We start from the raw sequence: 15,998 nt of genomic DNA on the forward strand, positions 1-15,998 counted from the left end.
TCTATCCTACCTCTAGGATGGTCTCTGAGCCTCTCTGCTTGGGATCCATTGACAATCCACTTCTGTTTCGGTGAGACTCCCCCAGATGAGTAAGAGCTTTGCACCACTCTGCTGGCAATTCAGCAGCAGGTAATGAATTAACAGCATATGGGAGTCACACTTGGAGCCAATAATAATTTAATTCACCTGCACTGGCACTTAACCATCCAGCACTAACCATTGTAGAGCTGCTTTCTGCAAAGCTAATTTAGGAGCTTTATGGACATACTTGTGGTGATCATTTGATTGTAACACTGACATGTTAACTGGAGGAGAGTCCTGAGTACATCCTAGCATTGTATTTTGGTTGCTGGTGACCACATCTTAGCTTGCCTTTCAAATGAGTCTTTTAGGTGTAGGTACTCACCTACATGAATATCCTTATAAGTGTAAGAAATAAAGTACTGAAATACAGAGCAGATGCTTCGGTACCTTGGACTAGATCCATTATTGACACAGGACCAACATTATGCCCTTCTCAAAGACACTTTCTCACTTACTGGTATGGTGCACAGATGTAGGCTGCTGGCAGCTGGCTCTAAGGCAACCTGGGCAACTTCCAGATTTTCAGCTACCCTTTGTCTCCATTTCTTGTGCAAGATTTGGGACAGTTTATTCTCATTTGGGTGTCTGTAGTTATCACACTAAACTATCGTCATTATTGCTGTATTTTGGCTCCCTCTTGAAAACAGGCTAAGGGAAACATGGCAGGAAGAATGGAGCAACAGCCTGCACTAGAGGTGAGGGATGGAGTCCGTTCCCAGCAGTGTTACTGCAGGACACCAAGACATCAGAGATGTCTCCTGCAGAGATTTGAGTGGTGGTTCTTCAGCGAGCCTGTTACTACCAGTGGCAAAGGTCTTCACAGCACAGAACCGTGACTACCGGCACCAAAAAGTAAAAGGCTGTAAGGAGTGAGAATCTTTCTTCCTGAGTCAGTTGAGGAAACAGCTGTACAAAGCCTGACGCCCCTTTTCTGAGACGGTTGCGAGCATCCTCCATCATGTTCAGACAGAGTTTCCTGTTCCTAGAACAAGCTGTCCTGCAGTGGCAAAGAGAAATAACAGGTTGATTCCAGGGAAGTTTTTAAAATAATTCTGCTGCTTTCTGGCTGGTGGTTTTATAGAATGAATCATAGTTTAGGGTTTTGTGTATAATTCACAAATCATAAAGTTTGAACAGTGTCAAAAGGTAAAGGACATAGACCTCAGTTTTCATCTTTATTCCATTAGGTAGGTAGATTGCGTAGTTTACTATGAGTTAGCACACAAAAGGCTTAAATAATGCTGAAGTATGACTGCCTCCAGTTTTATCTGGCTGTAATGTTTCTCCTTAGTTCATTGCGTCTCAGAGAAGGTTGGTTATGGAGAGCAAAAGCCTTTCAGGGCTGCAGCCTGCTTGAGCCCTTTTCACCCGACTGCAGCAATAAGCATGTGAAGTACATACTGAAGTCATTCTTCATAATGTTTTGTCTCATAACATTTGCAATTGAAGTAAGCTTTTTACTCTTACAAATAAATATTGAGCTAATTGCATTAAGAAGCATAAATCAAAACTGTGTATTTTGGCGAATAAGAGGCAGAACGTACTCTTCTATCCCGCATGTGGACGTGGGGTTCGTGGGGGGCCAGTGTAGGCAGCTGCAGCAGACAAAATTAAAAGTGACCGGACACCCTGTCCCCAAGCCCCAGCCTCAGGCCTGCAGGGGCCCATCTTTCCCATTTCCCTGCCTGGCTGGCCTACCCCTGTTCTTGCACATTTTTAGCAGGGTTTGCCGTGCTCACTTTTTGTCTGGACAGTCTAGCATCGTACTATCCAAGAGGCAGGAGAGGCTCGACCTCAGCAAACCAGCTGCCCACCTTGCTCAGTAGAAAAGGAAGGAGCTGTGGAATCCCATGCCTTCTTTGAGAGAAAATAATCAATTTGCTTCTTCTCACATTGTACTGAGGATGCTCCACCAACATCTTCCCCACCCTTCTCCTCAAAAGGCAAGATACCTGGCTTCTCTCCCTTTTTTAAATTAAAAAAAAAAAATCAATTGAAAAAGTAACTGAGAGGCAAGTCCCCACATGGAAAACAGAGCTTTTGGAAAAAATGATAAGCAGCTTGAGGCAGATCGAGCTGGGGGAGGGTCAAGCAGGGTGGTCAGACTGTAAGACTGCAGACTTTGAGCAGGCCCAGAGATGTACGTTTGGTTTTGTGCCTTGTCTTCAAGCCCAATGCCCTGGGTGTGCTGCAAGTGTGGCAGAGTTGCATCGCACATGTGGGATTTAACGTGTGGCAGCACAAGTGCAGGAAAGTCATGGCCTGTCTTCCCTTCAGATGAGCCTTCGAATTGAGCAGTAAGCACAGGGCAGCCCATATTGCACAGGGCATCTGGCAACCGAATGCCAGGCAACCTCCGTACGGCAGCTGATGCTCCAACCCCATCCATACCACTTTGCTCTCCTAGAGTTCCTGCGCTTCACCGGCTAGGCATTGCTGAAATTAGATCCCACAGTATGCCTGTGGATTATGATTTATACTTATCTTTCCTCTAAAGATAGGGAAACTGGAGCAGAGACAGGGATTTTTTTCCTGCTGTAGAGGTGTTTCAATTGTTTTCATTCTTGAGTCTGACAACTGTGTCTGGGATTTCTGCCTCCCATCCCACTTACTCCTGCACTGGGGTAGGATGTGGGCACTTGACACATATGTTGGGGTTTTTTTTTCAGTAGAGCAGTGCAACGCTTGCCTGGGGGCAGGGAATGAGGCTGATCTTTGGGAATTTTTTGGAAGTTTTGCTGACCATCAGCTGGATAGCTATAAAAACACTCCTGTGGGGTCATGGCTGAAAACACAGCAGGGCCACCCTCTTCGCTGGAGAGATTTTGTACGGAGACTGTGTGAAAACCAGTGAGGCAATGGAAATTGACGCATTTCTTTTTCATTGTCACGGCTGGTAGAAGCAGCTGGTTTATGTATTTGCTGACACGATGGGGATAGCAAAAGCTAGATCTAAGGTAAGTGCCTGTAATAGCCCTCAGCCTCTCTGGCAGGCACCCAGAGGTCCCTGCTGCCCAGGCGTCCAGGGCCACCCACGTGCTAGTGGGTCAGTGCTTCTCTTCTGCCCAAGGCAACAAGGTGAAGGCCACCTAACTTTTGTGAGATCACAAAATCTCCAGAGGAGCCCAGAGCCCATCTCACGCGCACTGATGACTTCTGCCCCTTGTGAAACACAGGCATTCTGACATGAGTAATTTTACCTTTTGGACAGAGTGAGGTTTGAAGGAGCGCAGCGAGCCCTGCCCAGCGCATGTCTGGGAAAATGCAAATTCTCAGGGAGAAACCTATGTTTTGGAGCGTGCGTGGACAGAAGGACCCGAGCGCATCCCTCAGCCAAGGCAGCGCCGCCTGATCTGCATCACATTTTGGTGCACCCAATTTTCCCTTTGCACTGTGTAGCTTCCCAACAGAGACCCCTGGACTTTATTCCAGGCTCAGGCCATCAAGTCCGTTCTTATGTGCAGCTTGTAGTCTCAGCGTGGGGACATCCTGCTGCCAGTGGCTCATCTGTAAGCAAGGGAAAACCCAACCCATTCTAATTCTGAATATGCCAAATGACTAATAGAACTAATTGTGGCCTCTGCTCTTGCAACAGCTTGAAAGTGAAAAAGCGGTGTTGACGCAATAAGGCAAAGGACATTTTCTAGCTCTGACAATAACTCAGCAGCCTGGACTGAAGCAGCCCTGTGCCTTTGCAGAGACAGCACCGCGCTGCCAGCAGACCACTCTCGCTGGGGGCTTGCTCCCCTTTGTAATTTACGTCAGCTTTTCTCCATCAGTACACCATCGTTCTTGGCTTCACTCTGGTACCTACCCACTTACTATTTTTACCAAAAGCAGGAGCGTGCAGAGCACAAGTATGGAAGTGGGAGAGTGGAAAAGCACTACTTTAAGGCAACCAGCACAAGAGGTGCTTAGCACAAAACCAAAATGACCTGCTTGCATCATAAAATAAATGAAGTTTTTAGCAATAGTCTATGCAGACACATATACAGGAATGAAGTAGTTTGCTTACCTGACACTGTTATGCCACATTTCAGGGTAACAAGTGTCAGTGCAGTACTAAGAGCAGAGCATTTCAGAAGGGCAAAATCAAAGAGAAGCTGATGAATCTTATCAGTAAGTAAAAAACAGCTTTAAAAAAGCATTTGAGTGAGATGCACTACCAGGACCAAACTGCTCCATCTGAACTAGTTCATCCTTTCAGCTGCTGTGTACCAAGGTGAGCCCTCAGAAGCCCCAGCATCCTTGGGAGGCAGGGATGCTCTGGGCAGCTCAGGCCGTAGCTCAGCACATGCTGTACACCAGTGTAAATGGAGCAACCCCACGCCTCAATCTCCCTTTCTCTTCCTCTGACTAATGCAGAGCATTGTCTTACTCAGTGGATTGATCCAGCTGAAAAATAACCCCAGAGAAATGGCTGGTTACTTGTTAACTGGATGGGTCCTGGTGGGGCTGTACCAGCCTGGGAGAGGGCAGAGGATGAGAAAGGCCAGATTCTCCTTTCCAGCAGCAGCAGCAGCACTTGCTAATACTGACTGCAATGGCTGTTGAATTGCAGGCTCAGTGTTAGGAAGTACAGCTCTCAGGAGCTGTAAACATCTGCTTCTGGCTTTCCCACAAGTCCACCAGCATCAATGTGCTGACTAATCCATCAGAGCCCACAGACCAGGTCTTCCTTCACTTGTATTGCTTGGTGAGCGTGGTGAAACAGGCTTAAACCCACTTAAACAATTTGGACTGAGTTGCACACTGATGTGGAAATAACAGGATAATCCGTGATTATGTCTGTGTTACAGCACTCATGAGGGACATATGAAATTTGCACTCAGTTTTTCCATCAAAACGAGGAGGTTCAAAGGCAGCATGCTCTGTTCTGGCCTTCCTGGAAGACAAAGACTCTATTATTGTGTCAGTTCTACTTTGCATGACAGAATTTATTTGTTTGGCTGGAGAGTGAACAAATAAACACGATTCTTCGCCTGTGACGGAGATGAGGATGTCAGTCCTGTTGGCAGTGTCCCACGTGAATAACAGCCAGACACCATAATTCAAGTCTCCTTTTTAAAGGCAGTGCAATAGTCAACTGCTAATTAGAGATTCTTATTTGCTCTTGTGTGTTTTTTCTTTTCTCTTTTGTCCTCTCAAACAACATTACCAAGAGAGCAATTGAACTAATGAAACCCTCTATCACCTTCACTACCTTTCTTGGCTGGACAAGCAGTGGCACAGGCTGGGGGTGGTTCAGAACTGCACTTGTGATACTAAGGGATTGAATAGTACCTGCCTTTGCCTAGCAAGGACATCAGTTTAGTCCTCTGCCCTCGGCAGCCACGTTTCACACGCCACGCAAGGACTTCACATCTTTGACACATCGCCTTTTCTGTCAAAGTTGGCCAGGCGTAGTCATCAGGTGAAAATGTATTGTAAGACGAGGGAAGGGAACCTGCAGCACAGGCTCACAAATGCCACTGCTTTGGAGACCAAGGCCAAAACCAAGATATTAATAGCCACAAGATATTAATAGCAAGGGAATGGTATTTTGCAAGGATACTTAATTTATTGCTGCCATTTTTTGACTGAGAAATACATGATTATCCCAAATATAGAGCACCCCAGAGACTATACAGCAGCATTCTTCCACCCCTTGCCACAGCTGGTCATCCAGCAGAGCATCTCCGTGTGCTGCAGGACACCGACAGTAACATGCATCTCTTGGGAAAGCAAAGACACAAGGAGAGCTGGGTATCAGCATGCACTCGGCAAACTCCACATCAGGTAACACCACACGCCTACACACTGAAGTAGAAAGGCTGGCAAAAAGCACTTTGAAAGTTACATAAGACAACTCTTCTGGTAGAATTGCAGGAAGAGCTAGTTGTGAAATATGACAGTATTAACCATGAGAAATCCCACAGAAATTTAAAATCTGTGCTTTGAAGGAAGTGTATGACTGGACTATGGTACAATGGTCTGGTTGAATGCAAGGGCCCATTCCACTGCCACAATGAAGGTGCCTCCTGTTTTGGCATTTTCAAGTGCTTGCTTTCCCATCACGAGAGGCAGTCCCTGAGGCACAGCCGTGACATGAGGAGAATCTTACTGACCTAGAGCAGTCACAAGGGCTACACACATGGTTCAGGCGGATTGGGCTTACAGGGCTCAAGTGAGAGCAGCTGGGTAGAAACTAGGTAGCGGGAAGGGCAGAAGGTGGACTTGAACAGCACTTTTCAACATACAGTTAAAAAAAAATCAGGAACATAAATGGTCTTTAACCTAGACATGGTTCTGGTCATGAAAAAGTTGCATTTTTTGGCATCAGATTCTCCAGCTATTTTCAGTTACTTTTAGGTACAATGACCTGAACAGGTTCAGGTTTCACTGAACCAAATACATTTCCATTATCAGAGAGTGAGCAACACAGTACTGTCCTGCTTAAGCAGAGAGGGCAGGGCCACAGTTAAGAACTAGATTAAACAATAAACCACAGTAAAACATGAATGAAGTTTCTGTTCTTCTTAACATTAAAAAAAAAAAAAAAATAATATTTTAACTGCAAAGGAAATAAAGCAGGTGCTACAATAGTTTTACTTACCTAAGTAATCATGAATTGAGATACTTCTGTAAAGAAAGATTATTCATACACGGAACAACTTGCTGCTTGCAGGTAGTTTTTCCCCTGCACTCCTCTCCCCTGGGGGTTACAGCGGGAGTCCCCACTGGGGAGCCATCAGGACCCAGACAACACGTCCCTGACAGGTGGCCTTCACAATAAAACCTGCAAGAAACAAGATGATGTGATGGCCCAGCAGGAGCTGTAGAGAATCAGCAAAGCTCTTATTCTTTCTGCAAGAGTCACCAGCAGAACCTGAACTCCCCCCAGACCGACAGCACGCTTGCCGCTTCGCTTTTAGCAGCAACCCCAGCATCAGCTCATGCAGGGAGCTACGAGGCACAAATATCACTAGTTGCTGGAAACAGTTCTGGAAGTAAATTGCCAGTGGCAACTGACCATCTAGCTAAATGTCCTCCCAGCCCCAAGTTTGGGATATGCTGGCCCTGAATAAGATGCTCTTATTGTACTCAAAGTCGATGTCTTTGCTGCTTGGGCTGAAGATCCAGCCTCCTGACTGCAGTGTAAGAGAATATGGTTGTCAAGCTAAAGGGTGAGCTCCACTGTGCTGCTGAAAATCACAGAGACGCTCCATTTGCCATACTCCTTCGGAACACATTGTGTTCTAAGGAAAAGGCAGATGGCTTGCCCATGTTGGAGATGTCAGTTCTGTTCCCAACAGAACAGCTCTTGAATGAGCTATGGTATCATTCATCAGTTATTTACTTTTATCGTATGTTTTTTCCCTAAGACAGGAAAACTGGCCTAATAATCAGGGTTTAAAAAGACACAGAAATTGTGGTAACACTCACCACAAGTGCAAATGCTAGAATTCCCTGTTCCTTGGTTTATGGAGTGCCTCTCACTAAGCTACAGGACCTTTTAAGAGCACTTGACACAACAAATTATCTTGGAGGCCAGAATGCCAGTAAGAAGCTGCCTGATAAAAAAAAAAAAAAAAAAGAAAAAATTGAAAGTTCCATGTTTCAGGAAAGATGAGTCACTGCTCTCAAGAAGTTGTAATTAAAAGACCAAGGGGTAGCTCTTCTCCGGCCTTGGGTGATGGAGACTAGCATCTTCTCCAAAGCATGGTTGGTGGCTCCTGCCAGAGGCATTCTTCGGAGCTGTCTAAATGGAGAAAAAAAGCTGACTCAAGGTCAACTTAAGCTTGTCTAGACTGAAACCTGTGTTATCTCTGCAACCACAGCTGAGATCATTTGACCTGGTCACGCTGTCACCAGCACCACTTCAAACACTCCCTGGGTGGTAGCAGCAGCAGCAGCTCGTGGAAAGGTGCTGCTGGCAGGACAACCAGCTCCAACCGTCAGAAAGGTTAAAGCTTCCTCCCCCTCCCTCTGACACTTACTGCTCCCAAGGACTCACCATGAAGTATGTGCGAGTCAGACTGCTGCTCAGGGTCATGGTTTGGAGGAGACCAGCGACAGCGTTACGTCCAGCCTGAGCAAAAGAAATGGAGGACTGCTGTCCATGGAAAGGTCTTCCCATTATTGCGTTGACGAGGTTGAGGATGGGGTGGAATTCCAATTATTCTTTGTGTATAATGACATGGCCTTTCAAAGTTGTTGGAAGCCCTTGGTATTTTCAGAATTTTGCATGATTTTCCAATGAACTCTTTTTCTTGAACAATTTGGTCCAGCTTTGAAAAATTTGGTCCAACAGCTTTTATTCTTGAACGCTAAAAGAGCAAAATGCTCTCTCTGTATCTTTGCAATAGCTTACCTGCCATTAAAAGTGTAGAAGTTTCACAGAATTCAAGGGTTCCAGTGATATTCACCAACAGTCATGCAGGATCCGGCCTAAAGAGAGAGCTCCTGAAGAATGAGAGGTGGGAACAGGACCAGTCATACAACGCGCTGTCAGACCTGCGGTCTGTCTTTGGGTGCAGGGTGTGCTAAAAGTGAGCAGACTTTCCAGGTTAGAAGAGGAACAGAAACTCATGACGAATGACACAAAGTTGGCGTAGGTGTGCTTCAGGTTTTTTAGACTTTAATTCATTTATCCTCTTAAATCCTGAATTAACAGGCAATGCAAATCTTGTGATTATTACACAAACTCTAGTTTACACTAAGATGGCCAAACCTCAAGGACAGTCCCAAGAACAAAGATGTTAAAATCTAAAAGCAGAATCAGAAAATGTGAGGCTCACTGGAAAACCACAGGGAAGACCAAAATGGCATTCTCAATATATTTATTTTAAAGATTACTTCCCACTGTCCTTATAATTTTTAAAGATCTTTTTTTGGGATCTGCCAAGGTAGAGGATACGCCTTAGAGAACTTGACCTAGTTGCTCTTATCCTCGCATTCGGCAAGCGACTAGGACAAACTTTGCCATGAAAATGCTCCTGATATCAGCACATTTCAGATTTAATCCCAAATATCAGTTTATTTTCTAATTAGAGTTTAAAAGAAGAGCAGATTTTTAAATTTTTTTTGTGAAGCAACAAAATATATCACAATATATTGTTTCCCCTAGAGACAGCATATATACAATGCGTATGATAGGCATAATGCACACAATTAGGATGACTGTGTGACAGATTAGTGACCAGAGGTCATGAAAGAGCAGAGGAATAAGACAAAAGTTGTAAGTATTTGATCACTTTTAGGAGTTAATTTGATCATCATAACCCTTTTGTATTCATTTTTTTGGCAAAAATCAGACTGTGCAAATATCATTAGAACAACTGCCCCCAAAAAATGTAACAATAAATAACACAGACTCAAAACATACTCTAATATTGAATTTCCATTCTGAAATTTAGAGATTATTCTAGTGACAATTAAACAAGCAATTCTACCAAGTGAAGAGAAAGAAACCAACCACTTCTACACATGTAGTAAATTAATTAAAGAGAACACGCTTGAAGGAAGTGCTCAGGACAGCCTAGATGAAGCTGGGTTTTAGGGTTTTAAAAAAAGGTTTTAGTAGCGTTGTATTTTCTCTCTTGTAAATGGCTTTGCTTTCAAATTGCCACTCAGTCCTGTGCCACCACCAGTCCAGGCACACTTTGCCAGCACAAACCTAAGTGCTGCTTGTATGAACACTGCCTGTGGGTTTACCGGCAATAATCACATTAGACTAATTTCACTTCAGAGTGCAAACACACCACTTGTGGCCAGTTTAAGTGATTTTTACTCAACCCGTCTGAAGAGTGACTTTCGGGGTAACTATATTGCATTCTGGGTTGATATGTCATGGTGCAGTCTTCTACTAGAATTTAAAATACCTATTGAAACACACTGGCACTCTGAGATTAGCCAAGCTAACAAAACTACCTGATTTCTTTTGTTAATACACATTAACTTAACCGATTATTTGTAACTCAATACAATTCAAACTAAACCAAACCAAACCCCAACACCTTTCAAGGTCACACATACAGCATTTCTGAGCATTGCTATGTTACTAATTACACACATGGGCAGGCTGCTCCAGATAACCAGCAATGTGGCTATGGAGAATTTGAGAATGCCATCAAAATCACTGCTGGGATGCCATACAAATACTACTAAAAGGGGAGAAAGCAGTTACTTCTGTTCAATATATCTTTTAGTTAACTCTGTAGCCTTAAGTCTCTCTTCCTGCTTCTGTCTGCTCAGGATTTTAGAAGGGTACTCTCCATCCCAGGGCATGAAACTCAGTATTTCCTTCTTCCGTAACATTCTTATTATCATTACTCTGTAATATTTTTCCTATTCTCAAATTACTTGACAACAGAGGAAATATCACTGCCACAACTTTGCAGTGATAACTGTGATTTTGAAACACAGCAATTTGTTATATTCTGGAGTCATAAAACGACTTGGTAGCAGAAGCAACACGAGAACACCAGGCTCAGGTCAGCGCTCTGTCCCATGCTGCACTCAGAAGACATTTTTGTCAGTCTGGGCTGTCCTGAGCCCAGAAAAATTCTCCTTGGAACTGCTTTGCCATTAGCTTACAGAGAAGGGCCACGTGGCTGCAGCTGGACTGTGTCTGGGACCTTGGTGGACTCCTTCACAGCTGCCTGGCTGCCTCTCACCCCAGGCATCTCACCGATGGGGCTGGGAATAAAGCCTGCGTCTCCCAAGTAAACTCAGCTGGAACAGAGAGGTGCTCTGCTAAACAAAGATGCATCACAGTGTTTGTGTTTTTCAAATGGATAATAAATGATGTTGGAAGGTCACAAACATCAGAGGCATCTCTGAGCTTAACAGATGCAAAATTCAATACACCAATCTATTTCAAAGATAAAAATGTTAGTAACGGTTTCATACTCTAAGTAATGAATATAAATTTTCTCCCCAAAACCGATGACATTTCCTGAATCAAAATTGCTTGGACTTTGCCCTCTATCCAAGCATGGTCTTCTCTTGCTTCATTTAAGGTTCTGGAAGTGGAAGTTGCTGACCTTTCACCTGCCGCTGTCACTTATGTGAGTAACCTTGGATTTGTTAAAATTTTTTGTTCTATCACTAGAGACAGCAAAATATCATTTCCATCCCATTTTCAACAAATGTCTCACAGGATTTATTACGATGGACGAGCAAGATGTTCCTGGAATATGTAAAGTGTGAAAAATCCTAAAAGTTTCTTTACCTAGAACAGAGCAGAGCCAGTTTTAACTGTAAGAAATCCTCAACTACCTGATCAATTCTGTTTTGATAATAATTACATGGCAACATTATTGATGCAATATAAATGGTTATTTTTTTTCCAAACCAGCTTTCTCATGTTTACCTGAATCATACTACTACTGGGTAGGAGCTTTCTCCTCTTAGAAGTGCAATATTTGGCATACTGTACAGCAAAATACAGACAAAGTAAAATACATAATATACGGCATAAATATTTTGTATGTATTCATGTTGAGACAATGAGATAATTATTAAAAACTTAGATATGTGAATATAAAGTAACTTGCAAGATGTTCATGTTAAAGACCAAAAATTAACAACTGAAATCCCCTTTTATGGATTGTTAAAGTACAGAACTTCACTTAAAGAATCGCCTCTAAACTTTGCTTAAACTATAAAACATCGTCAACATGCGTACGTAATACAGCATTAAAGCTTTCATACTTACATTACTAAAAATATATATATCTGTAATGTTGGCGCCGTATCTTTGGGAAGTTCAGCAGCAATATATACATCAACCTTTGCACTAGCTTATTGCTAAGTCATAAAAGCTGTTATAGACTTACTTCCTTTAAAAGCATTCTTATTGAAAAAGAGCATTAAACTGTGTAGTAGATAAATACAAGAGAAAAAAAAGATAAATCACAAAACCACATGACTCAGAAGACTCAGTTCTTCTACTAACGTCGGTGAATCAATAAACTGACATAGCAATCCCTTTGCCTGCCCAGAGTCGAGCCTTTCTTTCACTTATGTGCTCCTCTCCTACAACTGACACCGAGTATTGACAGTGAGGCAGGAACCGTGTCTGAGTAGCAGCTCAGAGAATAAGTTTAAAACCACTTTCTAAATTACCAGAATAATGACACTAAGTCAGGCTTGTTGACGCATTTTATTGTGAGATGGGGAGTCTGGTAAAAAACTAGAAAATGACCATGATGTAACAAGGAACTTAAAAATGAAGTTTCAGATTTGTAACATACATACATGAATACAGGAACAAATTGGCACAAAAATGTTAAACATTGTTCCCAACACTGTTTATAAGATTATTCTAATTTGGCTTACTAAGGAAATGAGAGTTTTATGGTTAGACTAATCTCTTAATAAAACTGCAGAGCATCATGCTATTAGTCACACAGTGAATTTCAAAATTTAAGAGCTTTATATTAAAAACTGGGTAAAGGTAAAATGAATTGATTGCAATTGTAAAATTAATACATTCCCATTTTAATTCTTCTGTTCTACAGTCCAAGGCAAGTATAAATGTTAACATAACACTGTTAAATCAAATCTCAATGCAAGAGAACCGATTGCATCTCTACTTTAAATCTTATCAACTTTCCAAATTTTCATACTAAAATATATTATTGTATTAATACAAACTACAGTATTATACACTACACTGTGTAATAAATAAAGAAATATAAAAATAAGACACATAAATATAAAAGTTTTCTAAAACTAAAAAGGTACATATGTCAGTAAGAAGGGTATTAATACTGCCAGGTTTGAAGACATACAGTACAAAATGTTGCACAGATCTATAAACTAAAAGAAATAAAATAATACTGATAGGTAAAAATCAGCTAACATTGTTAATAAATGGGGTCCATAATAACTAACATTTGAAAATACTTATGAGCCAGATAACATGTCATGTATGTGTCTGAAATTAAAGTAAACCCATAAAGCAATAAAGCAGATTAGAAAATTTCCCTTGTAATTATTGTAGAGAAATTCTGCAAGTCAGGTATTAACCCAAAATACCACCAAATAATTAAATAATGAAATATACCAGTGTTCTTACTTCTCTGATGGCTGAGTGTTTTTTTCCCCATGATTAGATTAGAAGTTTGATACAAATCAACAAATGCTAGTTATTGTAGGCCACACATTGGATAAAGGCTCCTTAGAGCCTTTATAATACTGATAAATGGCACTTACAGCACACAGGTCTTGCATAAGGCCAAAGGAGATACAAAGCTTCATATCATATCCTTCATATTGTTACTACATACTCAAAACACAATTACAAACACTGATTTTGACGACTTTGCTGTCCTTACCAGTATTAACACTGTTAGTCCCTGCAATCAGAACTCAACGACAATCTTTTCAACTACGTTTTTAATCACATGTAAGAAACTTCAGTTCTTCTATCATCTGCTTTCTTAAGGCTAACAATACACTTTAAATGATAATATGCTCTACTACAACATCTAATGTATTAAACTGCTACCTTCCAGGTTGAATTTACAAAGGTAGCCAAGCACTGTTTGCAACTGCATTACAGGTTTCTGCAAAAGGGGATTTTGTAGTGCAGAAGTTCTCACATTTTAAAACATAAGAAAACACTGAAGTGGATTTAGGAAATGTTTTACCATTTAAAAAAAAAAAAAAAGAAAATCATATAAATCTCTCCCAATTGTACAGCTTAAAAGTTAATCAACTTAATGAAAATTAATACTGATAAAACAAACAATGCCAGATGCTTGTCTAATAAATCAGGTTTCCTACAACCTGTTAAATCTTTGCTTCCAGAGTCACTGTATTTTTCTAATCTGCTTCATGTTATAAACTTGTTCCTAACTTGGAAAACTGTGTGAAAAATTACTAAGTTTGAGGTTCAGGCACACCTGGATTTCTTTTTTTTTTCTTTTTTCTTTTTTTTATATATATATTTTTTTACACAGTAGTGAACAGAAATCACAGTATGCAGGCTACTGCGTTTCCATGAAAAGCATGTATAATATAGAACGAACTTCATTACCAATTTTTTTTTCCTTATAGAAAAAACTATCATTTAAGCTTCACTGTTTTTTTCTTCTGACACCTGCCCATTATTCTGTGTAACTTCTGGTTCTGCATTGCTTGCTTGATTTACAGCTTCATCATTCTTGTTACCTTCAGTTTTCCCTTCTTCTTCTTCTTCCTCCTCCTCTTCATCTTCTACTTCTTGTAGTTTCCTACATTCTTTTTCATCCTGAAGTCCTTCTATCTCTTTTTCTTCCTCCTCCTCTTCCTCTTTTTCACTGTCTTCCTCTTCTTCCCTGGTTAGACTCTCCCTCTCATCCGAGTCGATCTGCGATGGAGATGCCCTGGCACCGGCATGCTCGTTATTGAGGACCTCCTGGCCTGTCTCCTCCTGCTCCGTGCTGTCACGCTCTTCTGCCTCTCTTTTGCAATAGGAGTAGCGATGATTCATGTGTTGAGAGTAAGACCCCGAGTGGGAAAACCGCTTTCCACATTTGTCACATTGGTAGGGTTTTTCCCCAGAATGCAGTCGCATGTGTTCGATCAAATGGTGTTTGTGTTTAAACGCTTTTTTGCAGATGCCACACTCATGAGGTCTTTTACCTACAAAATAAAGCACAATCGGACATCTTGCAGCTGAAATTTTAAAAATCTGTAATGTTGCTTTCACCATAAAATGCTCTTGGTGAACATATTGCCAACAATTAGTAATTTTATTTAAGAAGACATTCTATTCCATGCATTCTCAGCCTGGGGTCTCACCTGAGCCCAAAGCACAAGGGTGCAAGGGTACATTGTCCCAAATACGAAGAGAATTTATAAGTTTTTAGGAAAACTGAATATAGAAGGACTAACAGATGTAACTGTTAGCACAAAAAGGTGTGAATATAAATAAGTGAGAAGACATTTTCTTGTAGTAACCATTATTTTAACTCAAAACCATTTTAATTTTCCTATATTGACGAAAATTTTAAATCAACTAAGCTTTTATGTTGTTTTTTGTGTACCAAGTCCTTCTTTCATGTTACATGTAAAGGGAAAATCTAGGTTGGCACAGGTAAATGCCTTATATATAAAACTTGCTGACTACACATATATTGACAAGAAAAATCTGCTCTTTCACTTTGTTCTCTTTCTGCTCTGTTTTCCACCTTTCTACTTGACTGCCTAGTAATATTATTTTGATTTCAACACTCAAAGCTGTTACACAAAACAACTTTGCTCAGTATTAGCCCAGACATAAAAGATAGAGACAATAGGACAGTAGTTTTTTGAGTGGTCTATGAAGATGATCAACAACTCCATGTGTGGGTGTCAGCCTCTTCTGACAAGTGACAGGACAAGAGGAAACAGCCTCAAGTTGCACCAGGAGAAGTTTAGATTGGATATTAGGAAAAATTTCTTTACTGAAAGGGTTGTCAGGCATTGGAAAGGGCTGCCCAGGAAGGTGGTTGTGTCACCATCCCTGGAAGGATTTAAGAGTGCTGTAGGATGTGCTGCTTAGGGACATGGTTTAGTGGTGGACCTGGCAGTGCTGGTTAAGGGTTGGACTCAATGTTCTTAAGGGTCTTTTCCAACCTAAATGATTCTGTGATGCTGCACACTGCACCTAATTTTAAAGTAGAATGGAAAGAACATTTGTGTTATGAAAAGGAGAAGTTAAAAGAGTCTCAGGACAGGAAAGGTATGAAAAATAGTCTTAACAGATACAACATGAGAAACTCGATGAAGTGGTAAAGACAAAAAAGATCTTTTAATCTTTTTAATTCAATATGTGAGATGGAATTCAAACATTAATATGCAGAAATAGAATATAGGCACCTCACCAATTAAAAAAAGGTGGTTTTTTTAAGACGTCTCAGAAGAAATAAAAGTGCAAGAGTTACTAAAAAAAAAAAAAA

General features: G+C 41.2%; 1 protein-coding gene across 1 annotated transcript in view; it reads right to left on the bottom strand.

The window, feature by feature from the left end:
- Positions 1-12,221: 12,221 nt before the first annotated feature.
- The window catches only part of ZEB1 (zinc finger E-box binding homeobox 1), a 28,459-nt gene continuing 24,682 nt past the window's right edge, over positions 12,222-15,998 (bottom strand). Inside the window, exon 9 of the mRNA XM_010148265.1 lies at positions 12,222-14,700. Coding sequence (XP_010146567.1) covers positions 14,147-14,700 — 554 coding nt within the window. The 3' untranslated portion in view covers positions 12,222-14,146. The remainder of the gene's footprint in view (positions 14,701-15,998) is intronic.

The sequence above is a fragment of the Eurypyga helias genome, unplaced genomic scaffold, assembly GCF_000690775.1.
Source record: "Eurypyga helias isolate BGI_N326 unplaced genomic scaffold, ASM69077v1 scaffold9570, whole genome shotgun sequence".
NCBI classification, from domain to species: Eukaryota; Metazoa; Chordata; class Aves; order Eurypygiformes; family Eurypygidae; genus Eurypyga; species Eurypyga helias.